Source organism: Oxyura jamaicensis, chromosome 9, assembly GCF_011077185.1.
Source record: "Oxyura jamaicensis isolate SHBP4307 breed ruddy duck chromosome 9, BPBGC_Ojam_1.0, whole genome shotgun sequence".
Taxonomy (NCBI): domain Eukaryota; kingdom Metazoa; phylum Chordata; class Aves; order Anseriformes; family Anatidae; genus Oxyura; species Oxyura jamaicensis.
The window spans coordinates 24550632-24576351 of record NC_048901.1 but is presented as its reverse complement, the minus strand read 5'-3'; the positions used below and the strand labels follow the sequence as shown (position 1 = coordinate 24576351).

General features: G+C 46.5%; 1 protein-coding gene across 1 annotated transcript; it reads left to right on the top strand.

The window, feature by feature from the left end:
- Window positions 1-1496: 1496 nt before the first annotated feature.
- GMPS (guanine monophosphate synthase) lies at window positions 1497-23214 on the top strand. Its single transcript, XM_035334797.1, has 16 exons — window positions 1497-1601; window positions 3131-3396; window positions 6461-6575; window positions 8148-8245; window positions 9130-9233; window positions 10161-10354; window positions 10668-10833; window positions 12366-12517; window positions 12930-13103; window positions 14702-14807; window positions 15878-15993; window positions 16933-17058; window positions 18199-18314; window positions 19953-20083; window positions 21709-21881; window positions 22668-23214. Exons 1-16 carry the CDS (start codon window positions 1497-1499, stop codon window positions 22767-22769), a joined length of 2244 nt encoding a protein of 747 aa, XP_035190688.1. The 3' UTR covers window positions 22770-23214.
- The last annotated feature ends 2506 nt before the right edge of the window (window positions 23215-25720 follow it).

The window sequence follows — 25720 nt, the reverse complement described above, 5'->3', positions numbered from 1 at the left end:
ATGGCGCGGCCTGCTCGCCGCCCGCCGCTTTGTGCGGCCCGCCCGTGGCGCTGCGGGGCCTCCCGCCGGGCCTGGCCGCGGCAACAGAAGGAGCCCGGGGCGGCGCTGCCCCCGATCGGCGGCGCGGCAGGGCCCCGCGGCCCCGGCAGGAGGAGCCCGGGCAGCGGCTGGGGCCTCCCGCGGGCATCCGGGGCGCGGAGAGACCGCGGCCCCGCTGCGCCTCGAGGAACCCCGGCTGCGTGCTCCTGGGCCCGCCGCAGGGCGCCCGGGGCGCTCCCGTAGAACCGGCCCCGGATCGAGGGCGCTGGGGGCTTGTCCTGGCCTGGGGGCGCGGTGCCGAGGAGCTCCCCCTGCCCGGCAGCGCGCTGCTGCCAGCCGCCGGGCCGCGGGACCCAGCTCTAGCCCCTCCGTAGGGCCCAGCTCCAGCCCCCATCGGGGTGCAGGGCTCAGCTCCAGCCCCTCGGGGCTCAGCTCCGGCCCCTGAGGGAGCTCCAGCCCCTCCGCAGGCACACCGAAGGGTAAGGCACGCCGTCCCGGCCTGGCCATCCGTTGCCTTGTAGTCGGTGACAGCAGCACGTCTTCCTCTCGGTTTGGAAGCGGCGGAGCTGAGGTGACAGGGCCGGACAGCGCTGTACTGCAGCAGCGTGGTTGGAGGTGGGGGCAGCGGTCAGCACGGTGTGACGTGGGCCTTGGGTCCGAGGCCGTCCCCAGGAGCACTGGGGCTGGGGAGCCGGGAGCACGTCGGTTGGTTGGGGTCGTCGGTGGTTGGTTCGTCAGGCAGGGATAGCAGGAGGAGTCTTTCACGTCTGAGATAGATTCCAGGGCTGGCCTCGTGATTTAAACGAATATAGATTCTCCCCTCAGTTTTTCTCTCGGGATGTTTAAGGCCCGTCCCGTTTCCCTGGTCCCACTGTCCCAGGACAGCAGGTGGGTGCAGCTCTGTGCCGTGCCCGGGTGCCTGAAGCACCTCGAGGGTTGTCAAACCGGGCTTGGCAGGAGTTCCCCAAACCAGCCATTTCTACGGAATGTTTTGGAAATAGAGCAGGGGATGACAAGGGACTCTAGCTAAAACCCTACCAAGAGGACAAAGAGCTTTTGTCAGAGCCCGGAGCCTCCCCGCCAGGCAGAGGGGCTGCAGCCTGGGCTCCCCACATCCCGGTCCTGGGGCACTTGGGCTGCCTGTGGCCCTCCTCGTCCTTCTGGCACGCACACGGTGCACAGACGCAGAAGCAGAACTGCCATGTTGGCTGCACGTTAACAGCATCTGTCTCTTTTTTGATGTCGTTAAATGGAGTTTCCCTTATTAAATTTGGATCCAAAAGCCTGGAGCTGTGCCTTTAAATAAATAAAGCCAGATCCTGCCCGCCTCGCTCCTTCCTCCCTTCCCGTGATTTACGGCGGCGTTTCTGCTGGGCTCTGCTCGGAGCTGGGCTCCCTGCAGCTGGCTTCAGGGCACAGATCCCTCGTGCTGGGGTTTGCAGCCCGCCGAGGCCCACATGCAGGTGCTGGGCGCCGGTCCCTTCTGCGCCTGGGTTGGGTGGCGGGATGTGCGCTGGGACGTGCCGCAAGGAGAGCAGGCGGAGTCCTGGGAGCGCCGGGAGGTGGCTGTGGCTTGCTCCAGGCCCACACCGAAGGGACTGGTGGAGGAGCAGTTACTGGCCCGCTGATTGCATGGCTTTGTTGTTGTTTTCCCCTGGTGAGGTGTGTGTCGGCGTGCTTGTCACACCTCGTCCCTGTAAGAGGTCTGCATTGCCCAGATCATGCAGCGCTTGTGTAGCCCGAACGCCTTCAGCATCATCGGAGGAAAAAACTGCCTGTAAGGTGCTGGCTTCTGAGGGCCTGGGGAGGGTGTTAACGGGCTCCCAGCAAAACTGGCAACGAAGCCAGATTACTTGAAGGTATAACGGGCTTACCAAGCCTGTTACTTGAAGCCTCAGAGAGCCATCTTTCGGAGCCACGAGGTGATGGAGAAGCACTTCTGTGGCTCGTGCATGGCACAAGCTGCAGCGTTCCCTGAAGCTCTACGATTCGAGGCTTTTAATTGTAAAAAAAAATATATCACTAGGAGGGGGAGCAGAGCCGAGGTTGGTGGCTGCGTGGTACCCGACCCGTGCAGAACGCCGTGCTGCGCTGCAGGTTGGGGCGGCTTCCTCAGCGGCCGGAGCAGCAGCAGCAGCCTCCTGAGCTGTGTGTCAGGGCTGCCTCGCCTGCTGCAGGCATGCGAAACAACTCTGACGTGCCACAATAAAAACTTGAAATGGTCGTGAGCTGCAAAATATGTTCTGAGGTAGCGTTTGCCAGAGCAAAACCCTTCCCAGTTTTTCCTTCTTCGAGTTACATTGGCAAGGGAGCAGCGTAAGTTTGAAGTTAAGGCAGAAACTCCCCGAAGTGAGAGGTTTTGTGAGCAGAGGTGTTTTTGCGTGAATTCCCTGGTGTCTGCCAGTGCGGCTGAGTTCACCTCCTTCCCCGAAGATCCCTCAGTGAGGGCGTTTCCCTGGAGCACTGCCTCCTTCAGAACCCAAGAAGCCTGCCCTTGTGTTTTCTCACCCTTTTTCAGGTGCAGCTGAAGCTGGCCAGCCAGCCCAAATGTGACGGGGCCGAAGAGAGCCGTCGCTTTGTCCCGCTGCAAAGTGCAGTGCAGCCTGCAGGAACGCTGCATTCTAAACCTGCTCTAACACTTCCTCTATTAAATATTTTAGCAGAGGCATCCGTTCCCAGTTTGTCCTCTCCGCGCTCTCCAGGAGGTAGTGCCAAGTGAAAGCTCGGCGGCTGAGGCAGTGCAGGGGGGAAACGCGTTGTTCCTCTGGCTTTGCGCTGTCCTGCTCGCAGGGAAGCCACACGCGCTTAATTACGGCTTAGTGCAGAGCTGTGAGATGGAAGAAGCCGGAGGGGCTGTGGCGCTGAGCGGGGCAGGGTGCTGCTTTGTGGAAAGCTCTGCCCTAATGAGGGGGAGAAGCCGATGGGCTGATCTGCACCGCGTTTGGTTCTGGGGATGGGAACGTCGTGCTTGTGTGAGTGCCTCCTGGGAGGGACGTGTGTGTCGTGTAGCGACCTTTCTCAACTTGAGGACTTCTTCACTTCCAGTTTCCTCCGTTAGCCTTTATCATTTTAGTCCCCAATTAACACGTAGGCACCCGTGGCGAGCTTTACAATCGCTAGTTGTTCTAAGACACCTGCGTGTCGCCGCGAGGCGCTGACTGAGCCGTGTTCGCAGCCGGAGAACGCGGGAGGAGAGCTGAAGGACGGGCAGCACCACTACGAGGGAGCCGTCGTCATTCTGGACGCGGGCGCGCAGTACGGCAAAGTCATAGACCGGCGGGTGCGCGAGCTCTTCGTGCAGTCCGAGATCTTCCCCCTGGAGACGCCGGCCTTCGCCATCCGGGAGCAGGGCTTTCGGTAGGTCACAGTGCTCGGGGCTGCTGCGGGGAACGGGGCCGCGGGGGTGGCGGGCTGGCTTCTGCGTGCCTCTTGCTGTAATGCTGCTCACGGTTGTACCTCCAGCTTGTCTGCAGAAACACCCGAGTCTTGCTGGGTGAACCCTGGGCAGCAATATTGCTTCTGCGTGCTTGCTTCATGTTGCGGAGCTGTAAAATGTCATTGTCATCATTTCCATTTCCAAAGACGATGTAAGGCTGCATTTTACATACACACAGCTGCAGAGCTTGCGATGGCCTTGCTGCTTTACCTGTTGAACCAGGGCAGCTGCTACGGGCACAAAACCAAGGTTTATGAGTTCCTAAAAATGATCGCCTTAGTCTGACGATGAAAAGCTGACTACTGAAACAACTCTAACTTGGGGATTGGAGAAACTGGGAGGAACGATGCCAAACCAGTTCTGGGAAGCAACTGAAAAAACGTAGCTGGAAGTGCCCCGCGTTGTTCGCAGCAAGGGAAGGTCTCGCAGTTGTGCAGTGCCTTGTGCAGCTCTCTTGGGTTTTTATTATGCTTGCCAGGGTACGCCTCTTTTTTTTGTGAGGGGAAAACAAATGCCCTGAAGCCTGCAAATCATCACAGACCTCACTTGGTAGGTAAAAATCCAGAAGCACGTTGTATGTGTGTTCCTCACGTGTGCCACACAACAGGAGCGGCAGCGCTGCGTTGCGGAATCCCATTTTCCTAATCAAGGATAATTAGGGAGCCAGTAAGCAGCGTAAGTCAGATAGGAACTTGACTGCTCTCCTCTGCAAACAGAGGGGAAAGCCCAGGAGCTGCTCCACCTATCAGGCAGCCACCCTGGGAAAAGCTTCTTCTGGAAATGTTCGAACAAATATGTTCTCTGTCAGATCTTGGTTGTAATTCTCCAGCAGTCGAGTCCCTGAGAGGTGGGCATGCCGAGTCACTGCTTTCAAAGAATTGCTGCACATCCTCTTTGCCGCTTCTGAGGTGTGAATCGTGGTGCAGGGGTTTGGACTTGAGCTGTGCTTCAGTGGGTATGCAGGAGGAGAGGTTTTCCTCCCGTTCGGTTCAGAACTGAAGACTCCAGCACGCTGTGATCAGACCCGTCGGGTTTGTCGTGCCAGATAACGGCTATTTAAAACACGGCTAACGCTCTCCGTCCACCAGGTCCCTTCTCGAGGCTGAGGTAGTGATTTCAGCTTATCAGTCCCACAGATGGGTCAATAAACTTTGTGTCCCTGGTCTCGGTCAATCATTTGCTTGCAGGAGAGCATGGCAAGCACCAAAGCTAGCCGTTGGTGCCTTCATGCAGTGGCCGTTGTAAAAACGAGCTCGTGGTTTTGCTGCAGCGTTTCGATACAGGCTCCACGTGCCGTGGGGGTGGTCTGGTTTCCAGGTCACAGCGCGTGGCATCAAAGATAAAAACCGCATAGGCCTGGGAACCGTGCTGAGGTCTGCGCTAAGGTGTGAGGTACACGGCAAGATGGAAACCTTTGCCGACTTGTATTTCCATGCTGCATTTGCAAAGCCATCTCCGCAGCTCTCGCAGCTGCAGAGCACAGCCCAGTGTTGCTGGCCAGGGAGATGCTGTAGGTGCAGGGTGAGGTGGCGTTAGCCTGTGAGCTCAGACACGTCTCAGACCTGCGGCGTGGATCCTGAGGTTTGGATAGCAATGAATGCGTTTCACTGTTGGCATTCTGATGTGCTTCTGCATGGCCTTTGGTCCATTACACGCAGGCTTTCCGAGGCTAGTCGAGGCTGCTCTGGAAGTGGTGTAAGGCAAACCAGAGCGAGGTACGTTCATACCAAAGCAAGAAGGTCTGTAACAGATTACCTGCAGTTGCGACAAGACTTTCAAAACACATCCCACACTGCAGTGACTTCTCCTGAGGACAGCAGAGAAGATGCAGGTCGCAGCTTGGGCTGGCTTTCTCCGTTTTCCTCTCACACCTCCCAGTTCATTTTTTTTTTGTAGTATTCAGATTGGAAAACCTTTGTGTTCTGTGGGATTTTAATTGGCGTTTTTCATTTTAAAAAAAGTTTAATCCCTCTGCCCCAGCAGGGTCACCCAGAGCAGGGCCCAGGGCCATGTCCCAGTGGCTTCTGGAGGTCCCAGGGAGACCCCAGCACCCTGTGGCACCCGCCTGGCACACAATTGCTTCCTGGGGGCCAGAGGGAGCTCCTGGAGCTCCGGAGGGAGCTCACCTGCTCCTGCCCACCCTGTCTGCATCCCGCAGAGGTGCCGCCGACGCCGTGCCACGATGTTTTGACATAGCAGCACCCCCTGCCCGCCTCAGCACAGCCACTTCTGCTGGCTGAAAATGGAAAAAATGCTTGTGTCAGGGCCCACGTGGCAAACCCTCCAAATAACGGTAGAAAAACCGTTTTGTGAGGTGTACCAGATCCCCCACCCAGCTTCCCTCCCAGCCCACGCTGCGTTTCCTGACAAAGGCAGTGCGGGGACGAGGCCTCTCCGAGCAGGCTGGGCCCGCTGCAGTGCAGCACCTGCAAGGCCCCACGGCTGGCCTGTGCTCTGCCATCCCCTTGTAAAAGAGTTCATTTTCTTTCACAGCTCGAAGTGGTCGCCTTCGACATTAAATGCTTGCATGTTTGCCAGTCCCAAGCCCCGGCTCACACCATCTCACAGCGCAGTCGCTGAGTTTGGGGCCGTGTTCGCAGCAGCTCCAGAAGCCCAGAAACGTCTCTCCTGAACGCAGCTCTGCTCCAGATGGCACAAGCAATGTGAAGTGTATTTACGTCTTAATGTTAATGCTCCGTGCTTGATACTAGCCATCTTGCTTCCCTCGGGCAGCGCTCGGCTTGGAATTTGAATCACGGTCACATTTTAAGACTGCTTGTATTTGCCTTTGTTTAAAGTGGTGAAATACTTCTCTGGTAAACTGCTGTTGCTGCCAGCTGTAGCGCAGCTAAGCTATCTGTTAGAATATCTGTACTAGAATCTGCCTGAGAATACACAGTGGTAGCCGTCCATGTCACTGTTCAAATAAAGAGGTTTTGAAGTAAACAATGCGTTTGAGTTAATTAAATTATCTCTTGTCTGCAGAGCTATCATCATATCCGGAGGACCAAACTCTGTGTATGCAGAAGATGCACCATGGTTCGACCCGGCGATATTTACAATAGGAAAACCAGTTCTGGGAATCTGCTACGGAATGCAGGTGCTGTGGAGAGAGCTGCTTGCCTACCGCTGCCTCGTTTCTGACCCTAGCTAGAGCTGAGCTGCTGCAGGACCTGCCTTTCCATTATAAGCACTATGCCACGTATGCAAAAGATATTTTTAAGGTGCTAATTGGTCACTGAGCATACTGGGCTTTCCTCTCTTGCTTCTGCTGTATCAACAGCTTTTCTCCCTGTTTTACTGCTGTGAATGAGTTCCAGGCTGCGTGTTTTTGTCACAATAAATACACCCTGCAGTTATTAACAAACCCCATCTGGTTGATATTGAAAAATGTGTCCCTCATAAACAGAAGTAGTTCTTCCCTTTCATTTTCAAATGTAGAATGTTTCTAGCATAGTTCTTACCAGTGCTTTAAAGAAACCAACCAAACAAAAAAACTCAACGCCATTTCTCTTACGACTTCCTGGTGACCCTGCAGTGATCTGGTAGATCCAAGCTGAGTGAAGAAACTCTCAGCGGGGCAAGGGACAGGTTGGGTGCATGACTTCTGCGTGTGCATCTTGTTTTTTTATCAAGGTTAGCAATTTACTAGGCCTTCAGAGGTGCTGGATAATGGCTGGAAAAACTCCTTGAGAAAGGCTGGTAATTACGGAAACAATGTTGGCACTCCCTGTTCTAGAGGGAAATGTGTGTTGTATGAAAATGGAAGTGCCTTAAAATGTCAAGCAAATTACAAACCACATTAGCTAGCCTAAAGCAGGGGCGTTTCTCGAGGCTGACTTTATGGAAGGAAATCAAATCTGTGCGTTAGCACACCACTGCTTCTATTATAAAGGAATGGAGTCAGTCAAGCACAGCAAGTAAAATACCAAACTAGATCTAAGTAACTTCTCACAGCAATGAAACAGCGTAGTCGGGAGGCAAAACTCTTTTTTTTAAGTTAGCAGTTATATTTGAAAGGAAAAAATCTTTAATTTGAGAATTCTGAAATCTGAAGTGCAGATACCTCATCGTGTTGTTTGAAGTTGGGTTTTAGGAAGAAAGAACTTGTTGAGAATTGTACTACTGTGGTATAACAAAGATTGGTAAGAGTCTCTGGTCACAAAAATCAGACTGACGTTGCCTTACTCTGCAGAGCTGAGCAGCCAGATCTTGAGAAGTTTAAGCCTATCTGAGCTCTGAACTAAAGGGTGGATAAGACAGGTTTTTGTTCAGCAGCTTCACTATTTTTTGGCATCAGATACTCAGCTGCTTTGCAGAGCAGCCATTTGTAGGTGCACGTAGATGTACGCTACACAATGTGCCTTATTTTGCCAATCTACTCGTTGCCCACCACTGTGGATTTTGGTAAGTCACAGCGGGCAGCAGCGGTCCCTAGCTGTGCCGACAGAAGGTCAGCAGAAGAGAATGAGCCCAATGCAGGACAATGATTTTTGAAAAGAATTCTCATCATTTCGCAGAGCGTGATATTAGATGAGTATGTCATGAAAAACTAGCTTAGTTTGTATCGGTGGGCGAGAGCTGGTGTCAGTTGCAGACAGACAGGGCTATGAAGGTTAAAGCAATAATAAATTGTGCCATGCTTTTTCATACAAGCTTCTTGTTTCGGCAGATGATGAATAAGGTATTTGGAGGTACAGTGCACAAGAAGAGTGTTAGAGAAGACGGAGTGTTCAACATTACTCTGGATAACACGTGTTCACTGTTCAGGTACGTGCACGTTCACAGTGACCAAAGCAATGTAGGTAATACCGGCCTGGAGATGGGTGGCTGCCCGAGAGGAAGGATATGTTCAGGAAAATGAAACTGCTCCCGTGCTCATCATATAATTTCTAATAGAACCTTTACAACTGTGACTAAGCAAGTTATGTGCTTAAAAAAATACTTAGGCATAACTTCTCAGCTACCTCTAGAAACTTGGGTATGTTTGCCTGAAGTATTGTATAAACCCCTTATTTTGAAGTAAAATGCCTTCACTGAGGCACCAGAACGTGTACCGCAGCTCAGGAATGTGTTAAGCTCTTGCATCCTCCTTGGTCGTGCATTGCTTTATGTTGGCTGGCACCTACCTAGTTTTTGAAAGGTAACAGGAATTCTGAAACCATTAGTTTTCTACCTTCCTACCTTAGGAAGAAATTAGGTTTCTTGGTAGTTCGTCAATGCCCCTCAAGTTCCTTGCAATAATCATAATGGCTTATTCATTCCTAGAGGTCTGAGTTTATTAACTTCTTCCCTCTGCAGCTACTGTAGAGCTGCCCAAAGCCCAGGGTGTCCAGAGCTGTCCTGAAGACATTTTGACTCGATCACAAAAAATTGCTTCATTGAAATAAAAAGCAGGAGTCTGCATACCCTGACTGGCTCTAAATGGCTGTATGTGTCAGAGAAGGGACATTTCGGTGTTGGAGTGTTTTAAACCAACAACAAAAAAACCTTCTGAACTCAGATAAACTGCCTCGTGCATGAAGGGTGTGTTGTGCAGGGACTTAGGGAGGCTTCAGTGAAAGAATCTCGATTGGAGATGACTGCTTCTGGTAAGGCAATGCTGCACGTTTAAAAAGCGCCTGGCTGATTGTAATGCTTTTACTGATTACCAGGGGCCTTCAGAAGGAAGAGCTTGTCCTCCTCACTCACGGAGACAGCGTGGATAAAGTAGCTGATGGGTTCAAAGTGGTTGCGCAGTCTGGGAACATTATAGCAGGTATTTATTTTATGCTGATATTGGCTTTTGGTAGTCTTTGTTAAAGGAGGGAATTACGGGAGACAGTACCTAATGGGAACCAAATGGGAATAAAATGTTTCCATTTTTAATTGCCAAGTAGTTGAATTGTTTTAAACGAGTTCTTGTACATGTTTGCTTCCATGCTGTGTTACCATGCTAATAAAGAAAGAAAGAGACATGAAAATGAGTGGTCTTGTTTGGAATTAGTGGTTTAAGGAAAATGTAACCAGATTTGTACAGTTCGTTTGTGTTATTTTAAAGTATGCATGTATTGTTGCTCTTCAGAATAAAACAGCGCGTTCGGGAAACATGTACCATAGTGTGCGCGGTGTAAGCGGAGGGGTTTTTGCACTGTAATGGTACAAATCAAACTTGGTTTAGTTATTAAAGCTTGATTAAATTGCTACTGAAGTTAGAGAACAGCATTTTACATACTGCTCTTAAATCAGATAATTAGAGAAACTAGACAAATTTTGTGTATTTTGTAAATCCCCTTTTCAGATTAATTACGTTAGAAGGGCAACTTTTCTACTTCAAAAAGACAGATCTTCACTTCTTGTACCGGGAGTGTTAGTGTAAAGCTTGGATGGCCAATAGCAGATTTTCTGAATTTCTCAATAGATCTGCTAACACTGAAGCAAGCAGATTGCTGCTACAACCGCTGTCATGTCATTAATCATTTATAGAAAACAAATGAATTGCACGTTTTGGTGAAAGACTGCAGGGAATGCCTAGTGACAGCTCTGAAAAGTTTCAGCTTGCCTTGTTTATTTTAACATTTTTTAAGGACACGCAGTTTTCAGGGTAAAGCTTAACGGATTTGAAGCAAATGTGTTTTTTTGCTGTGTGGATATGCATTTCACTTCAATTTTTTTTTGCTATCCTTATTTCCCTGCACCAATTAAGGTATAGCGAATGAATCTAAAAAACTGTACGGAGCACAGTTCCACCCTGAAGTGAGCCTTACAGTGAACGGCAAAATGATCCTGAAGAATTTTCTTTACGATATTGCGGGATGCAGTGGTACCTTCACAGTGGAAAACAGAGAGCTTCAGTGCATTCAAGATATCAAAGAGAAAGTGGGTTCATCAAAAGTCCTGGTAAGTAGATCAAGTTGAAGTTGAAAGATTAGTTGTAAAAGTCCGACAGAAATGCTGACACGGTTAATCTGGGTAGCCTGAAAATTGCAGAATTGTCATGATTTGGGTAACACATTAAACAGGTTTGAGAAAGCTTGTACCCGTTGCACAACTGGGTCAATATGTTGTTTGGCTTCTCCTTTTCCTCCAAGTCCTTGCTGGGAAATCAGTAGTTTTTCATCCTTGTAACTGTATCTGAATTATTAGTTAACACTTTCCCCCTAAACAGCTGAACAAATTTGTTTTTGTTTTTTCCTTTTTTTCTCATCCTTAGGTCTTACTCAGTGGAGGTGTGGACTCGACGGTGTGCACTGCTCTCCTAAATCGAGCTTTAAACCGCGATCAGGTGATAGCTGTACATATAGATAACGGCTTTATGCGCAAAAGAGAGAGTCAGTCTGTGGAGGAGGCACTCAAAAAACTTGGTATTCAAGTTAAAGGTACCATAATTTCCTTAAATATCCTCGATACCCCTAATGATGTGTCTCGTCTCCTAAGATGTCCATTTAGTATTTTGTTTCACCGATTTGAATCATCATCCATGGTTCACAGACTATGTACCAAAGCACGGGCGTTAATCTGGAACAACCTAGGCTATCAGGAAATTTCAAAGCTGAAGCATTAAAGCCTAACTCGTGTGCTGGGATCGTACCCTGAACTGACCCATCCCTTCTGTGCCTGGCTACGGCAGCTGGTGGCGGGCACAGTAGGGCAGCTGGGGCCTGCCTCTGCTGCTGATGCTCGGTCACTGTTCTGGACGAGTAATCCTCTTCAGTGGCTGCAAAACTCATTTGGCTGCAGTTTTCTTCAGTGGCTTGGTTAACAGCCCTCCAGTGAGGCTTTACTTCCTGTCCCGTATCGCTGTCTGTTAACACTGAGCTCATTTGGGTGATTCAATGCCATTACAGCCAAAAATCCCTTCCCAGGGCTCTTTTTCACTCTCCCAGTTTCTAAATGGGTGCTCTTTAGTTGCTTGTGGAGTAGCTTGTTGGGAAGCAGTCTTACGACTTCAAGCGCTACATTTGAGAGGGTGGCAGGTGCCTTGTTTTGGCTGATAAGGTTTAGAGTTTCTGTGCCCAGAGAACAAGAGGTCAGAGAAGGCACCTTATGTATGGATTGTGCAGATGATGGGAGCTGCTTTATCCTGTCCGGATGGTTTGTTTTATAAGCTGTAGCTGCCTCTTCCTGGGGCTGTATGTGAGTAGTGTTGTGTAGTCATCCCGTGTTTTGGTCAGGAAGCGTGGTTCTAGGTGAGCAATGCGTTCCATTAGCCTGCCACTGTGAAACGGTGCAGGGAGCTTCCACATCAGCATCTGGCAGCTTGGCCTGCAAAACCCTGATATGGCGAAGGGCAGAGTTTGTTCTACTCACATGGATGCAGGATTCTTGTTTGTTGGTTTGTTTTAGTGAAAAGCTAGGCCTTACTCTCGCGTTCTCCAAACAGATAAACCCGGGTGCTGGCAGGCTGCCGAGTAACACACACAGGGAATCCCTTTACTGGAAATGCTCCTTCTGGAGGTCATGGAGTTCAGTGCTGGTAAAAGATGCCAGAGAGCCTCCTAGCTGATCTCTGCGTGCGTGGAGAACCTCTCTAAATCAAGAGAGATAATGTACCATGAGTAAATAGTGTATCATTTAATTTCAGTTGCAGAAAGGCCTTGGGGAAATAACTATCCTGTAAGCATTTAAATAAAGCACCTATCTAAGAGGGGAGACGAGAACTGAACTTCCATCTTGTTGCCTAGCCTCATAATAAGAAAAAATTGTCCTCTGGAGTATGTTAATAAAAGAAATAAAATACTTTCGTAGCAGTTAATTCTTGAGGTATCAAACAGGCCTATTTAATGCAAACAATAGTTAAATGACTGAAATGGGTGTGAGTTTTTATAAAACAGTAGTGATTCTTATTTTTTGCAATCTTGCATACAAATCTTTATTCATTTTGGCAACAAATTCCTGTAATTTCATGCAGTGGTGAATGCAGCTCATTCGTTCTATAATGGTACAACAACTCTGCCGATCTCTGATGAAGACAGAACTCCACGTAAAAGAATCAGCAAGACCTTGAATATGACTACAAGTCCTGAAGAAAAAAGAAAAATTATCGGTGACACATTTGTTAAGGTAATGTTTATTGTTACTTATTTTTTAATGATTTCTAAATACATTTTTTACCTCTGTTTACGTACTGGTTCTTCACCAGAAGGGTAAGTAACTTGAATCTGGGCACACTTCTGAGGTTTTGCCATTTTTCATGTCAGCTATCAGTACTGGTGATGCAGGGAGAACATCATGCTTAACGAGCACTGGTGTTCCTGTGCTCTGAAGATACTCTTCCCATTTGCTATTAAAAAAAATAAATAAAAGCATGGGTTTAGGGGTGGATTTCAGCAGTAGGCTACTGTCATGATTAGTCTTTGTGTTTATTGTTCCTGTTTCAGCAGCTCAGTAGCATTGTCAGGAGCAATCTATTTAGACCTTTGATAACCGAAAAGTAGATCAAACCCCTTCTCTTTTTCTTCTGTACATCTTACAGATTGCCAATGAAGTTATCGGAGAAATGAATCTGAAACCTGAAGAGGTGTTTCTTGCTCAGGGTACCCTCAGACCTGATCTCATTGAAAGTGCTTCCCTTGTTGCAAGCGGCAAAGCTGAAGTCATCAAAACTCATCATAATGACACGGAGCTGATTCGGAAGTTAAGAGAGGAGGCAAGTGAAAACGAGGATACTGGTATTGCCTTCTGGTGCTCACAGATAGGGAGCTGATAACCAAAAATGTGCTGGAAAGTTTTGCTGGTATAGCTGGCCCGTGTTGATGTAGTCCTGTAACTGTGAGGTTGTTTAGGTTCTGTTCTCGTATGTTGTAGTTCATTACGTTTCTTTGTAGCTGCTGCATTCTCACAGTAGTCAGAATTCTTTCAGTATTGTCCAGCCTTGGATACTGGGGAAAATATCAACAAATTGAGTGTGGATTCCTTCCGTGTGAGCAATGCTGTTCACAGTGGCAAGCTGAAAACTCTCCTTGCTCCTTTGTGCTTTTAACACTCAAAACAAACCTATGTCTCAGTAAGGAAGCAAAACCAGTACCAAATGCAGGACAGTACTTAAAGGCTTTTAGGACAATTTCAGTCTGATTCAGCTGGAACTCAGGATGCAAGGGATCACTTACTCTTCCCTTTGTATCCTGTTCAGAACATCAATCATTAGACAACCTTTTGTAACGGCATTGATAGCCCAGGTCGAGCAGGTTAGGGATTCAAGCAACAGCAGTGAGGGTGCTTTAGTGAGATGATTGTCAGCTCCAGTTGAAATTCTCCTCTTGAACTCCTTGGTAGCGTTCAGCACAACAGGCCTGGAATTCTCCTCCCTTGAGAGATAATGAGAACAACGCATTTAAGTGAGGTGAAAGCTAGGGATAGCTCTTTCAGGTGCCCACAGGGATCAGCTCTCTCTGTTCTTAGGCAGCTTCCATATCAAGTCACTGGTAGCCTGGTCAGCTCTCTGCCAGCAGTACACTGGTGGTGCACAATCTGTTCACCAGCTGTCAATTTAAGAACCCACAAATCTTTCTGAAATGGCTCGCATGGACACCTGTGGGTAAAGATGAGGAATTTGCAGACAGTACATACACGGGAGGTTGAACTGGTGACAGAAGACAGTCTGAAGATGTGCAGCCCAAGCCCTGTCTTTTTGATTGTATTCACGGTGGATTAGCGTAGTCTGAAGTCCAGAAGAGCTTTTTGAACACATTTCTCATGCAGCAGTCATAAATAGGAGCATATAAAGCAAGCACAGGAGACTGCACCATTTTGCCTTTTCTGGCATTAGAATGGTGAACTCGCTAGCTATTATCAAATACTCTAAGAACCAACACATGAGACATCACATAGCAGCCCTGCTGGAAGTTGCTCTGTTACTAGTAAGTGCTACGTAAGTGACCACACCTCCAATATTCATCGCTATGAAGTGTTTTCAAGGCTTTTAAGAGCGGTTTGAACATCTGGTGAAGAGAAGAACAGTCTGAATTTCTGAAGACAGAACCAAGTTGGCCTATAGGTGTATTTGCACTGATTGAGCCATTGATAGTTCTGGCACATACTTAGACTTTCCTGTCAAATCCCCTCTCCTGTCACTGTTCTACAAAGCCTACATTCACATGAACTTTCCAGTGTTTATGTAAGTGTTGGCAGCTGATACCATGAAAAGCAGGCCAACTGGACTGCCATTACCTAAACATTTGAGGCTTTTTGTTTAAATATGTGAGCTAGAGTGTAATCACTTTCTTTTTTTTTTTTGTTTTGTTTTAGGGTAAAGTAATAGAACCACTGAAAGACTTTCACAAAGATGAAGTACGAGTGCTGGGAAGGGAGCTTGGTCTTCCCGAGGAGCTGGTTTCAAGGCATCCCTTCCCAGGTATGAGAGTCCGTGCTACTTAGTGAAAGGCTACAGGTGGCCTCAGTACAGTTCAGAAGATGCTTAACCCGCAGAATAAATTTATGTGGGAGCATAAGACTTACCTCTAAACATAGAACAAATCTGATGGATTTACTGAGGTTTTTACTTAAGCAGGATCTTTTTTCAGGAAAAGTGTTTGAGAGCAGCTTATTATGTACAGTGATTAAAAGAAAAGATTTATAATTGAGTTCTTATAGCTGTATTTGTTTCCTTTTAGTTGTATAAGCCAAAGCAGGAATTATCAGGGAAGTGCAGCTGAATGCGGTCTAAGCTGTCAAATGTGTCTTACTTGAAATAATGCCCAGTGGCTGCCTGCCTTTCTAAGGGGCAGCTGCTGTTTTGAAAACGATTGCATGGAGAATAACAGCAACAGTTCTCGACCAGAAAGCATCAAAGTATATAATATAACAAAGTCCACATCCTTTTAAGAGGGGTATGCTTTTCTCTCCGTGTTTTTAAAATTGTCCTGCAGGGTGTGTAGTAGTCACTGGCAGAGTGCATAGGCTGTCCTGCTAATGCACCAGCATGGCATGAAATTAAAGAAACTGTATTCAGGCGTTTCCCGCAAATTACGTCTACTTTTGGATCAAGTAGTTAAAAGGTTGAATAGCCTTCAGGGGTCTTTAAAACAGTGGAGACTCAACTATGATATAACCAACTCTCAACTATGCTATAACCAACTCTTTCATCCAAGCTGTCTAGCAAAGGGAAGGAAGAGGTTCCAGTTTGCTTTAGCTTGCTGCCCACCAGGCTTCATCACCACTAACTGCTGCTTTACACCAACAGCCAATTTAAAGTGTGGGTAAATAATGCGTAGCTATACTGATCAGAAATACCGTTCCCGAATAAACTGCTCGGTTAAGGTTTTGGTTTGTTTTGTAGGGTGTTAGGACAATTTAAGTATAGGTATGACGGCAAGCGATACTGTACTTAATGACTGACCTGATATTCCTGATGCTGTTACCTTTATAGATTGCAGTCAGCTTTCGTGTTATTTAGCATAAAGTTTTTTCAACTTTACGCCGCAGGTCCTGGTCTGGCAATCAGAGTGATATGTGCTGAGGAACCTTATGTGTGCAAAGACTTCCCTGAAACAAACAACATTTTGAAAATAGTTGCAGATTTTTCTGCAAGCGTTAAGAAGGTAACAAAGCTGCTCAATTCTAATATATACGGAAGTAGGGTAATTGTTCTGTAGTGCACTGCTGTAAGGTTTAAGGTTCTGAAAGTTAAAAACCACTTATTTGTACACTTTGGGAATAATGCCTTCCAGTCCAGCTCCCTTGAAGCCGTGTGGTATCGTACAGTAGAATTCTTGGAGCCATGGCTATGGCAAGTGTTGAGCAACTTGTAGAAAATGGAAGTCTGTGTACATTTCAAATAGTACATACATTTTGTTTTAGTTGGAATTTATGGAGGCGAGGATTTCGGGAGCTGTTTCACATCACACGGTATCAGAAAAAGATTTTCCTTCCATGAAATACTTGGAACTGTTCAGGACTGCGTGCCCTAACAGCCACTGCGTGCCTGAATGAAAGCACAAGAGGGAGAAACTAGCGCTTGCTAGGCGTCCCAAACAGAATCCCGAAGTTATTAGTCGATGGCATTTAAGTTCTCAATCCGTTAACTATTGTGACCTTTCTGATTACTGAAAAGCCACTAGCAGAGGGTAGCTCTAAGTCACAAGTTCAAAACAACTTCCAGAACTGTATTGAAGAAACACTGAAGGGGAATGCTTACAGATGCTTTTTCTTTAAAACATGTCGGATTGCAGTGTTCTGTAACATGATACTGCTTTGTTCTGTATCTGAAGTAACCCACAAGCATGAGAGTATAGCTTTGAGAAAGAGAATAAACATAGAAAAAAGAGCTTCCCCTATGGCCTTGGAGAGCTTCAGCTTAAAATATGTGCCATTGCTTTCACTAAAAAAATGTTGGTAAATGAAAGGTGTCTTGTAAATGGTTCCGAGGGCTAAATGGGGACTCATTTTAGGCAGCTACTTAATTTTATTCGCATTGTGTAAGTTCTGTTTGAGCGTTTGAGGGCTTTAGTTAAAAGTTATCTTTCTGCATCGTTGCACAGCCACATACTTTGTTGCAAAGGGTCAAAGCATGTACAACTGAAGAAGACCAGGAGAAGCTGATGCAGATCACAAGCCTACATTCACTGAATGCCTTCTTGTTACCCATCAAAACCGTGGGAGTGCAGGTAAATGAATTCATTCCAGGGATATTCTTAAAGCTGCTTCCTAGCAGCATGGTAGACTGCTGTGAAGCCTAAGAATTGCTGCTGTAAGGTTAAAAAGAAAGGGCTTGACTCTGGAAAATAAGCGTCAAAAGAAGATGATACCTGTGGCATTATTGCTTGTCAGTGCTGGTAGCGCACGGATGTCAGGAGATCTGAACAGACACACGGGTAAATGCCAAGTATCGTATTTGAGGATGTCATTACTGTTGAATAACATTGGTCACTTACCATAGACAGTTTCTTCAGGCTGTTCGTAATCTTGCAGAGCTCTGCCATAATCCTGTTGCCTCCTTCAAGGCTGAGAGGTCCTAGATTAAGTTGGTCAAAAAAAAAAAAAGCGGCTTTCTACATTTGAACATGCTCGTTGCCCTTTCTTTAATTTTTTTGATTATATGGTGTTCTTACCCTTGAGAGGAAGGGAACCAGATCAAAGCAAACTCCAGGATATGGGAACGCTTGAATCTGTACGGTAGCATAGTGCTTTATTCCCTCTCACTCCTTTGCCAATGCCATGGGAGTCTTGTGGGTGGTCCTTTGTATTCAGCTTGTATTTCTGTCACTAAATGCTGAGCTGGCATTCTCATGGAAGTGCATATAATAAGTTGGAAGATTTCTTTACTCAGTGATCATAGCTGTCAGGTGTCTTTTTTTGCATTATCAGTATTGAATTACAACCTTTATTATCAGCTGCTTAATCTTGCGTCTTTTCTGTAACTCCTTGCAGTCAGCTCTTGTCACTATTTTAAACAGCAATATCACCAGCAGATTTCTGCACTTTGCCGCAGGCCTTTCTCAGATGGTGCCCTCACAATACCAACATTCAATCAATCCCTGTGGTCTGACCACCTTAGCTGAATCTTTCCATTCAGGAAACTTCCCTGTTCTGTGCTCGTGTTGGCTGCCGAGAGGTCTGTCTTACTCTGTTCTTTTCTCATTTATTTGGTGTCTTCTGAGCATGCTGATTTCAGCAGGTTAGTGGCTGCGAAATGTTGACACCAAGTACGGTCCTGTAACTCACGGGAGGAAGGGGGAAGGTAGTGTGATCTGTTTTGGCAGTGAAGTTCATGTTCAATTACATATTTCTTTATTTTTAATGTATAGGGTGACTGTCGCTCATATAGCTATGTCTGCGGGATCTCTAGCAAAGATGTTCCACACTGGGAGTCTCTTATGTTTCTTGCCAGACTCATACCACGCATGTGCCACAACATAAACAGGTAAGTATTCTCTGGACTGTCTTTATTTCTGATGATCTCCTAAACATATGGAAGCTTAGCACTCACAAGCACTCTCCCGTTTAATCTATGGTGTAACTTCTACACATAATTTGCGTGTTACATGGAGGTTACAAACACGCGGTCAGTCCAAGCCTAGGTTTACTTCTGGGATTACTAACTTGAAGAAACTCAAAGTTTAGCTCCTCATTTTAAGCACTCGATCAGACAACTTCTGATGTAACTTAGGCAGAATCTTTTTTGAAAGATGCCGAGCCTGTGGGCGAGCTGTGGTGTCATGCGGCATCTTGCTTTGTGTCCAGAAGGGAATTTACATGGGACTGTCAGCTCCCGTGGTATAAGGAAAAGCTCCAAAGCTGGCCACTTTAATCTTAATTGATGTTTCTTGTGAATATGCATTTTCTTCTGAAGTTGCCTAGAGATTAAGTCAGTTCTGGAGAATGTAAATCCTCCTGGCCCAGCTGTAGACTTTCTGACAAAACTGATTGTAATTGCTTACAGCAAAACTTAATCTAGTCACGTACGTGACACCTGCTGAAAGAGCTGCTGTTCTTGGGGTGAGGCCTTCAGTAGAAGAAACTTGATGTGCAGGGGGAACAAAAGGCATGAAATTGGGATTGTGTGTGCAAAGTAAAAGTTTGTGCTGCATTTACGGCATTGCTGTCATCTTTAAGCTCCTTTTGGATTTGGTACTTCCCTCCTGAAGGTACCACTTCCCTGGCAGTTCTGCCGTGTCAGGGTGTGTTTCTCAGATTTTTTTGTTGGTGTTGATAGAGACATTGAAGGGAGCTGGGAAAGCTGGCAGTTTGAGGAGGGCGCTGAAATACTTGGGCTCCTGCCCAATTGTGCTTGCAGGCTTCATACTACTAACAAAAATAGGGAATGTGAGGTTTGAATACTTCCCTGCTTTGGATTTCAGGCAAGTGTTCTTGGTTTGTATCTACAAACTCAAATAACTTGTGTGAATGCATCGTGGTAAATCCTTCTGTGAGGCCAGTTGGTCAGTGTTGTTCTTTGCTTTGTGTTCGGGAATGTATGAAACAGGTTAAAAAGATTACGTTGATGTGACTGGCTTGAATTGAGAAGGTAACTTAACAGAGGTAGTGACGTAGATTTGTAAACAACAGTGTTAGTGCCTGTGATGAAAACACAGCTATTCCTTCGCGAATAAGGTTTACTGTTCAGTGATGTGGCTTTGGTGGCTTCCTCGTAGGGCAGAAGATAGAAACTGTAAGTACGTAAGTAGCTTTCTTAGCATAATCTTAACTTTTACTGACATCAAAGTAAAACTGAAAAAACATCTGTGATACCACTGAGTTAATATTTCAAGAGAATAATCTTCTGAAAAATGGAGTAAGTAACAGTGGGGCTATTGCCAGGCTCTAGCAAACCAAGATAAATCAGTACATTTGACTTGCAAAGCTAATACTCGTGTTTGTAGAGCATACCCATTAAGTTACATTAAGTTCTAGCTAGTGGCTAAGGAGCAAAATCAAATATTCAGCTTTTTTTTTCAGGTTTCATTATCTTTTCTGCATTACTAACACTGTAGTCTTCAGGCAATCTGTTCCATTCCACTTAAACAAGACGTGTTTTCCTACCATCTGGCTTGTTTTTCAGGGTTGTGTATGTGTTCGGTCCACCAGTCAAAGAGCCTCCCACCGATGTCACGCCCACGTTTCTGACAACAGGAGTCCTCAGCACTTTACGTCAAGCTGATTTTGAGGCTCACAATATTCTCAGGGAGTCTGGTAGGTATTTAGCCTAGTCCCGTGAATTAGACTATTGTTTCAAGATCCTACACACCGCAGCTGGAGGTAAACCTTCTCACAGCCGGGTCTGCTACCAGTTCTCCCACACTGGGCTCCCTCTCGATGTCTTCTCCTGGTAAGGGCGGAGGTTTGCTTCTGAAACCTTGCACGGCTCAGAGGTGTGAAACTTCTCCACAAACCACTGTTAGCCACCGGAAAGTCAACCAAATACCAAAGCAAAGAAAGACAACCAAATAGGCAAGCAGATATTTCTTGCTGATGATCCCAGTCTTCAGTATTTGTACGCAGGAAATGAGCCATGTAAAGACACTTGGCGTGGTTTCAAAACCGTGCTGTTATGTGGAAAGAAGAGACCAAATGCTAAGTTCTTAGTGGTGGTGGTGCAAACTACCTGTGCCGAGGTGGTTTCATGGTTTTTAATTTAAAGCAAATAGTGTATTTGTAAATCCAACCACCTGAGGCTAGTAGATGGCGTAATATTTTTAAACCCTTAACATCCAGGGACCATTCAATGCCTTTTGGACTGTGACAGGCCGATTCTAGGAATGTAGGAGTTCTGAGGTTCGGGTTCTTTTTTTTTCCTTAATAACAGCCGAAGATGTGATATGCCTGGGGAACAGTTCATCAAAAGTGTAGATTTTGTAAAATCGAGTTACAAAGGGTATCTTTTTGGAAACTACCTATTCTGTTTGCAAGGCTCTCACCGTAATGTGTACACAAATAGCCTCAAAACCCTTATGATAATACTGTCAGTTACGTCTGTAAAATTAGAGATTTGTCTCGCTAACTGTAGGCGATGCTTGGCTTTGAGCGAGTCAGCCCACACAATAAGACTTGGGTTATCATGGAGTGAAAAGTCCTAGTGCTGACAGGTCAAGCTGATGCAAGCGGAGTTGTGAGACCCCGTGTCAGTGTCAGAGTGGCTGGGCACTTTGCCACACACCTGAATCTCAAACCTCTAGGTTATTTCGGCAGTGAAATCCAGGGGTCTGTGTGTTGGCTTTCGGAAGGACGTATTAAAGCAAACAACAAAAAGATCCTCCGGGGTTACCAGCAACAGAGAGAACTAAAAACTTTCTTTTAAATACGTCAGACATCAAACTCCTCTCCCTGGGAGTTACAGTGGGAATTGCTAACTGTTGAAGCACTCTGCTGTGGCAGTTGCTCTTGTCGTGGTTTCACTGACGAAGACTGAAAGTTTCTCAAAAGATAACTTTTTATGTGAGCGGCTGTTTGTTGGGCGTGACGTGGGAATAGCTGGAGCTGCATGCTTGTGCTGTGTTGGAAGGGAAGTAGATCCTGAACTGCAGCCACGGTCAGTTACAGGGTTAACAGAGGTTGTGTAATTTTGTTCTGCATGCCTGCAAACCCTGACGATGATTTCAAGTGGCAATTCAGTGTGTACACCACTAGTCACATAACTGGATAACCGGTGGGATCTCCTGAGGCGTGGCAGTGAAAAATCACAGGACTACAGCAGATCCTTCTGTGTTATCGGAGCTCTTACAGTGGTTGGAGGGCGTGTAGGGAAGTGTGGGAGAACTTCTATCACGTTTGTGGTTTCCAAACCAAAATGAAGGCTTTGTGTCAATATTTTTCTGAAGGTTACGCCGGAAAAATTAGCCAGATGCCAATAATACTGACACCGTTGCATTTTGATCGAGACCCCCTCCAGAAACAACCTTCTTGTCAACGATCCGTGGTTATCCGAACTTTTATCACGAGCGACTTCATGACTGGTATTGCAGCAACTCCTGGTAATGAGATTCCAGAAGAGGTAATGCGAATACGGGTGTTCACGTTTCTTTTCAGAACGACCTGGTGCTGTAGGTGACTTGTTTCGCCTTTCTTCTCCGTTTCTTGATTGCTTGTCTTGATTTTGATTCTTCTGGGAGAGGATCTTGTTTTTGCTAGTGTTGGTTAGGGAAGGCGTGGTGGTCTTCTGGGAAGAGCTAACAAAATGAGAAGCTGGCAGTGGTTCCTGATGGAAGTGACAATGTTACAGGCTTTTCCAGCACAGCTCAGCCAAAACCATGCTCTGGAGAACAACTGCCAGTGGAAACTCTTTCCGATAGATGCTTCTTTCAGTTATTTTTTAAACTTTAGAGCTCCCTTTGTTGTTTTAAAAGTTCATCGTTGCACTCAGGTCGCTACTTTGTGTTCAGGTGTGGGTCAGCTGGAGACAACGGTCTGAAAAATGCCTGAAAATGATTGATAGGAAAATCTAGCAGTATATAGTAATGTGTAACTACAGCTTCCAAGTGATTTCTTGGAAGAGATGCTACCTTAAGGGAAGCGTGTTGTGTTTGATGCTGGTTTATTACCAGTGCCAGAAATCAGCAGGTTCTGGACGTGGCTGCAGGTATCATGAAGCTAGAGGTTTCCTTTAAGTTGTTTTCATTTCTTACCCGGTGGTAATATTCTAATGGCTATAGGCTTTTCCTCTCCTGTTCATAGCAAAATTAGGATGAACCAAGTTTTCCTTTTTTAACCTTTTGTTTTCACCAGGTCTGCGTTACCTGCTTTTTTCTGATTTATTTTTCTTTTTTTCCCACCACGATAGGTTGTGTTAAAAATGGTTGTGGAGATAAAGAAGATTCCTGGCATTTCTCGGGTGATGTATGACTTGACATCAAAGCCACCAGGAACTACAGAGTGGGAGTAATTAACTTTTTTTATTGAAGTACTGTGTGCAGTCTAAACCATATCAGAAACCATTCCCAGTGTTGACATGCAGTACTGTGAAAGAGTGACTGGAGCTGCTACATCCCATCTGACTCCTCTCCTGGAGCTTCAATCTGCAGTTAAGAGCTGTGTGGGAATAACTGAGCGGGGCTGAGGATTTGTACGGGTAAATGATCATGGCAGCGTTGCCTGTGCGCAGACAGATTCCCATTGCTTTGGCCTTTGTCTTACTGTTCCTTCGCGTTTCCATGTGGTTTATTGTAACTGTCATTTCAACGTCTCTTTGTTTTTGTACACTGTGTAAAAAGAGACAGTTTATTTACTTCTACCAAAAGCATTGTTACAGCCTAAAAATGTAAAAAGAATACTTTGTGACCAACTGCTTTTGAACAGATTTATTATAAATAAATATTTTGCCAAATGGAGTAGTGGGTACTGTTGAGTTGTGGAATTAATGTGTATCTGTTGTGTACTGTTAAGCCTGTTCTATATTGTTTGACGTACTAGCCCATGGCAATAATGTTGAGTTCCAAAAGAGCAATGCTGAAATGTTACGGAATTACTTTCTGTCTGTCTGTCCGTCCTCGCTCCCTCTTGCATCGCTTGCTAGGTGTGTTGGTTGCTAACAGGCGTGCGTAGGCTGACTGATCTCCAGCGTACACGTCCTGCACGCGTGTGTAAAGGCACAGACCGCGAGGTGTCATCCTGTGTGCTTCTGGGGACTCTGATAGAAGAGTAGAAGTGAGAGTGCAGTTGTAAAAGCTGTGGCACCAGAGCTCCCGGACGTGCAAATCCTGTTTCTGTTCTCCAACGCTTACGCGGCAGTCCCTTCGCAGCCTGCTGCCCACGTGCTTGCGTTATACTTGATGACAGTTTATTTTCTACACTTTTGCTTTTACGGGATTTTTTTTGTATGTATTGTGCTTAGCTTGGTTTTTAAAGTCCTGGTAGTCATTAGTGTGCAGCCACAGTACTGGAGGTGCCACACCCCATCGATAGAGGTTCCTTCCATCGTGCGTATTCTGTTTATGTAGTTAAGCAATAATTTGAGAGATGGTTACTTTGGACGCCTGTGCTTTTCTGGTATATCGAGGCAAAGCTATTTCCATCCGCCTAAGAATGCTGAGCATGTCCTGCAACTGCTGTCCGTGGAGGTGCAGATTGTGCCGCAGCTCTGCCCTGAGCAGCTTTCTGGGGACCTCCAGCAGCGGAACTGCTCCTGTGTACCCAGGATCGTCCCTGTCACCCCCCACTTCTTGAGCAGTTGCCTTTCATTCAGCTGTTCAATACCATGGGGTATCTCATGGCTGTTGCTACTTAAATTTCCACTGACATAGATTGGTGAACTGGAATAACAGTTGCAAGTGTTTGTTCTGTATTCTTCTGATCGCACATGTTTCCCTATGGTTTTTGCATTTACCGCCTGCGCGTAATGGAAATTTAATTTCTGCGTATAGGATGTGGCTAATTTGTGCAAACATTTTTGCCTGTATTGCTGAGAGATGGCTTTTCACTTGGGGAAGGAGATGGCGTGTCCCAGCCCTCTGCTCCTTGAAGCCACTTCTGCTGCGTGGCTGCAGGGGAGCGCAGCAGCCTGGTGGTGGGTGCGCGTATCCTGGGCTCCAGCGAGCTGCCTGCTGGCCGTGGCTCTGCCCCTGGCAGCTGCTGTAGCTCAGGCAAGTTGGTCCTAATCGATGCAGATCTCAGCTGCCTCATTTCTAAAATGGGGCAGTAGTTGTCACCACGTCCACCATGACCTCTCCGAGCTCTTTGAGCTTTTTGCTATGTGAAGGAAGCGTTGTTAATACGCCTTTTCTTACGGGACTGTGATCTGTAAAAGCCCCTGTAAAGCAGAGTTTGCTTTGGCAGAATCTATTATTCCAGCATGGGTTCTGTTGAGAGCAAACTTTTTATATGTATCTTGTTTCAAAAGAAATCTCCCTAATGAAATCATGGCCTTATAGTACATCTTAATTTTTTGTCAGAAAAAGCTGAGGATAGTTGTTTTCATTATTGTGTCGGTATCTCATACGTAAATGGTGCAATGACAAGAAATAAATCTTGGTGTGATGCAGAAACACTTCAGCCTCGCAGTGCTGTAGCAGTTGTTGCTTTCTGTAAGTAGGCTCGCTCTCGCTGCCGCCGCTGCCACGTTGTCGGTTACCTTGACAGCAAAAAGGGAAAACAGAAGGAATTGCTAAAAAAATAATGCAGGAGAATATCGAGCACCTCTTAAACCCCAAACTCCCTCGGTTCTGAGTGAGACACTGCTAGTTTACCCCCGTGTAAATAAATATGCAGTATAGAGCCGCGTAGTTGGGGTGGGTCGCACACGTGGGTCGCGATGGCCGTGCCCGTGTGTCGGGGCTGGAGCGCCCGCGCATCCCGACCGCACGCCGGGGCTGAACGCTGCCGGCTGCACGTCGCGTGCTGGTCGGTCCGTTGGGTTGCACCTTACCTGCGGGTGTAACGGGTACCTGCACCCTGTGTGGCAAACACTTCTAACATTTAATCGTGCTGGTTGCTTTCGTGTCTGTAATGAGAAGGAGCCTGACAGCAATTCCTGTACTCCTTAGGAACCTACTTCTTTGTTGGTGTTTTTTAAGCCAGAAGGGTGAATATTGGAACGTTTAGGCATAAACTATTGCACTATAAACGAAATGTCTTACCGAAATGGGATTTGTGATCTTCCCCCCGTTGACACCTGTGCCATGCATTTTGGAAGCGGTGTGTTGTTCTTAGGAAGGTCGGCGGTGTAATCCCAGCAGTTCCTGGGTGTTTTATGGAATCCGTGTGTATAGGACAGCCAGACGTGGAGAGAAACGTACATACTCGGTTCACTTTCTTAAAAGAAAAATAAGAAAAACCACCTATATTTAGCACATAGTTTACAGACTAATAACCGTAGCTGCCCTGTACAATTGTTCACCT

What these genes read in the sequence shown, in the direction of transcription:
- GMPS (XM_035334797.1), top strand. Translation starts at nt 1,497, where the DNA reads ATGCAGGTGCTGGGCGCCGGTCCCTTCTGCGCCTGGGTTGGGTGGCGG. An exon ending in TCGGTGACACATTTGTTAAG is followed by an intron (nt 12,518 to 12,929) that starts GTAATGTTTATT and finishes TACATCTTACAG; the next exon opens with ATTGCCAATGAAGTTATCGG. An exon ending in TTTCTGCAAGCGTTAAGAAG is followed by an intron (nt 15,994 to 16,932) that starts GTAACAAAGCTG and finishes ATCGTTGCACAG; the next exon opens with CCACATACTTTGTTGCAAAG.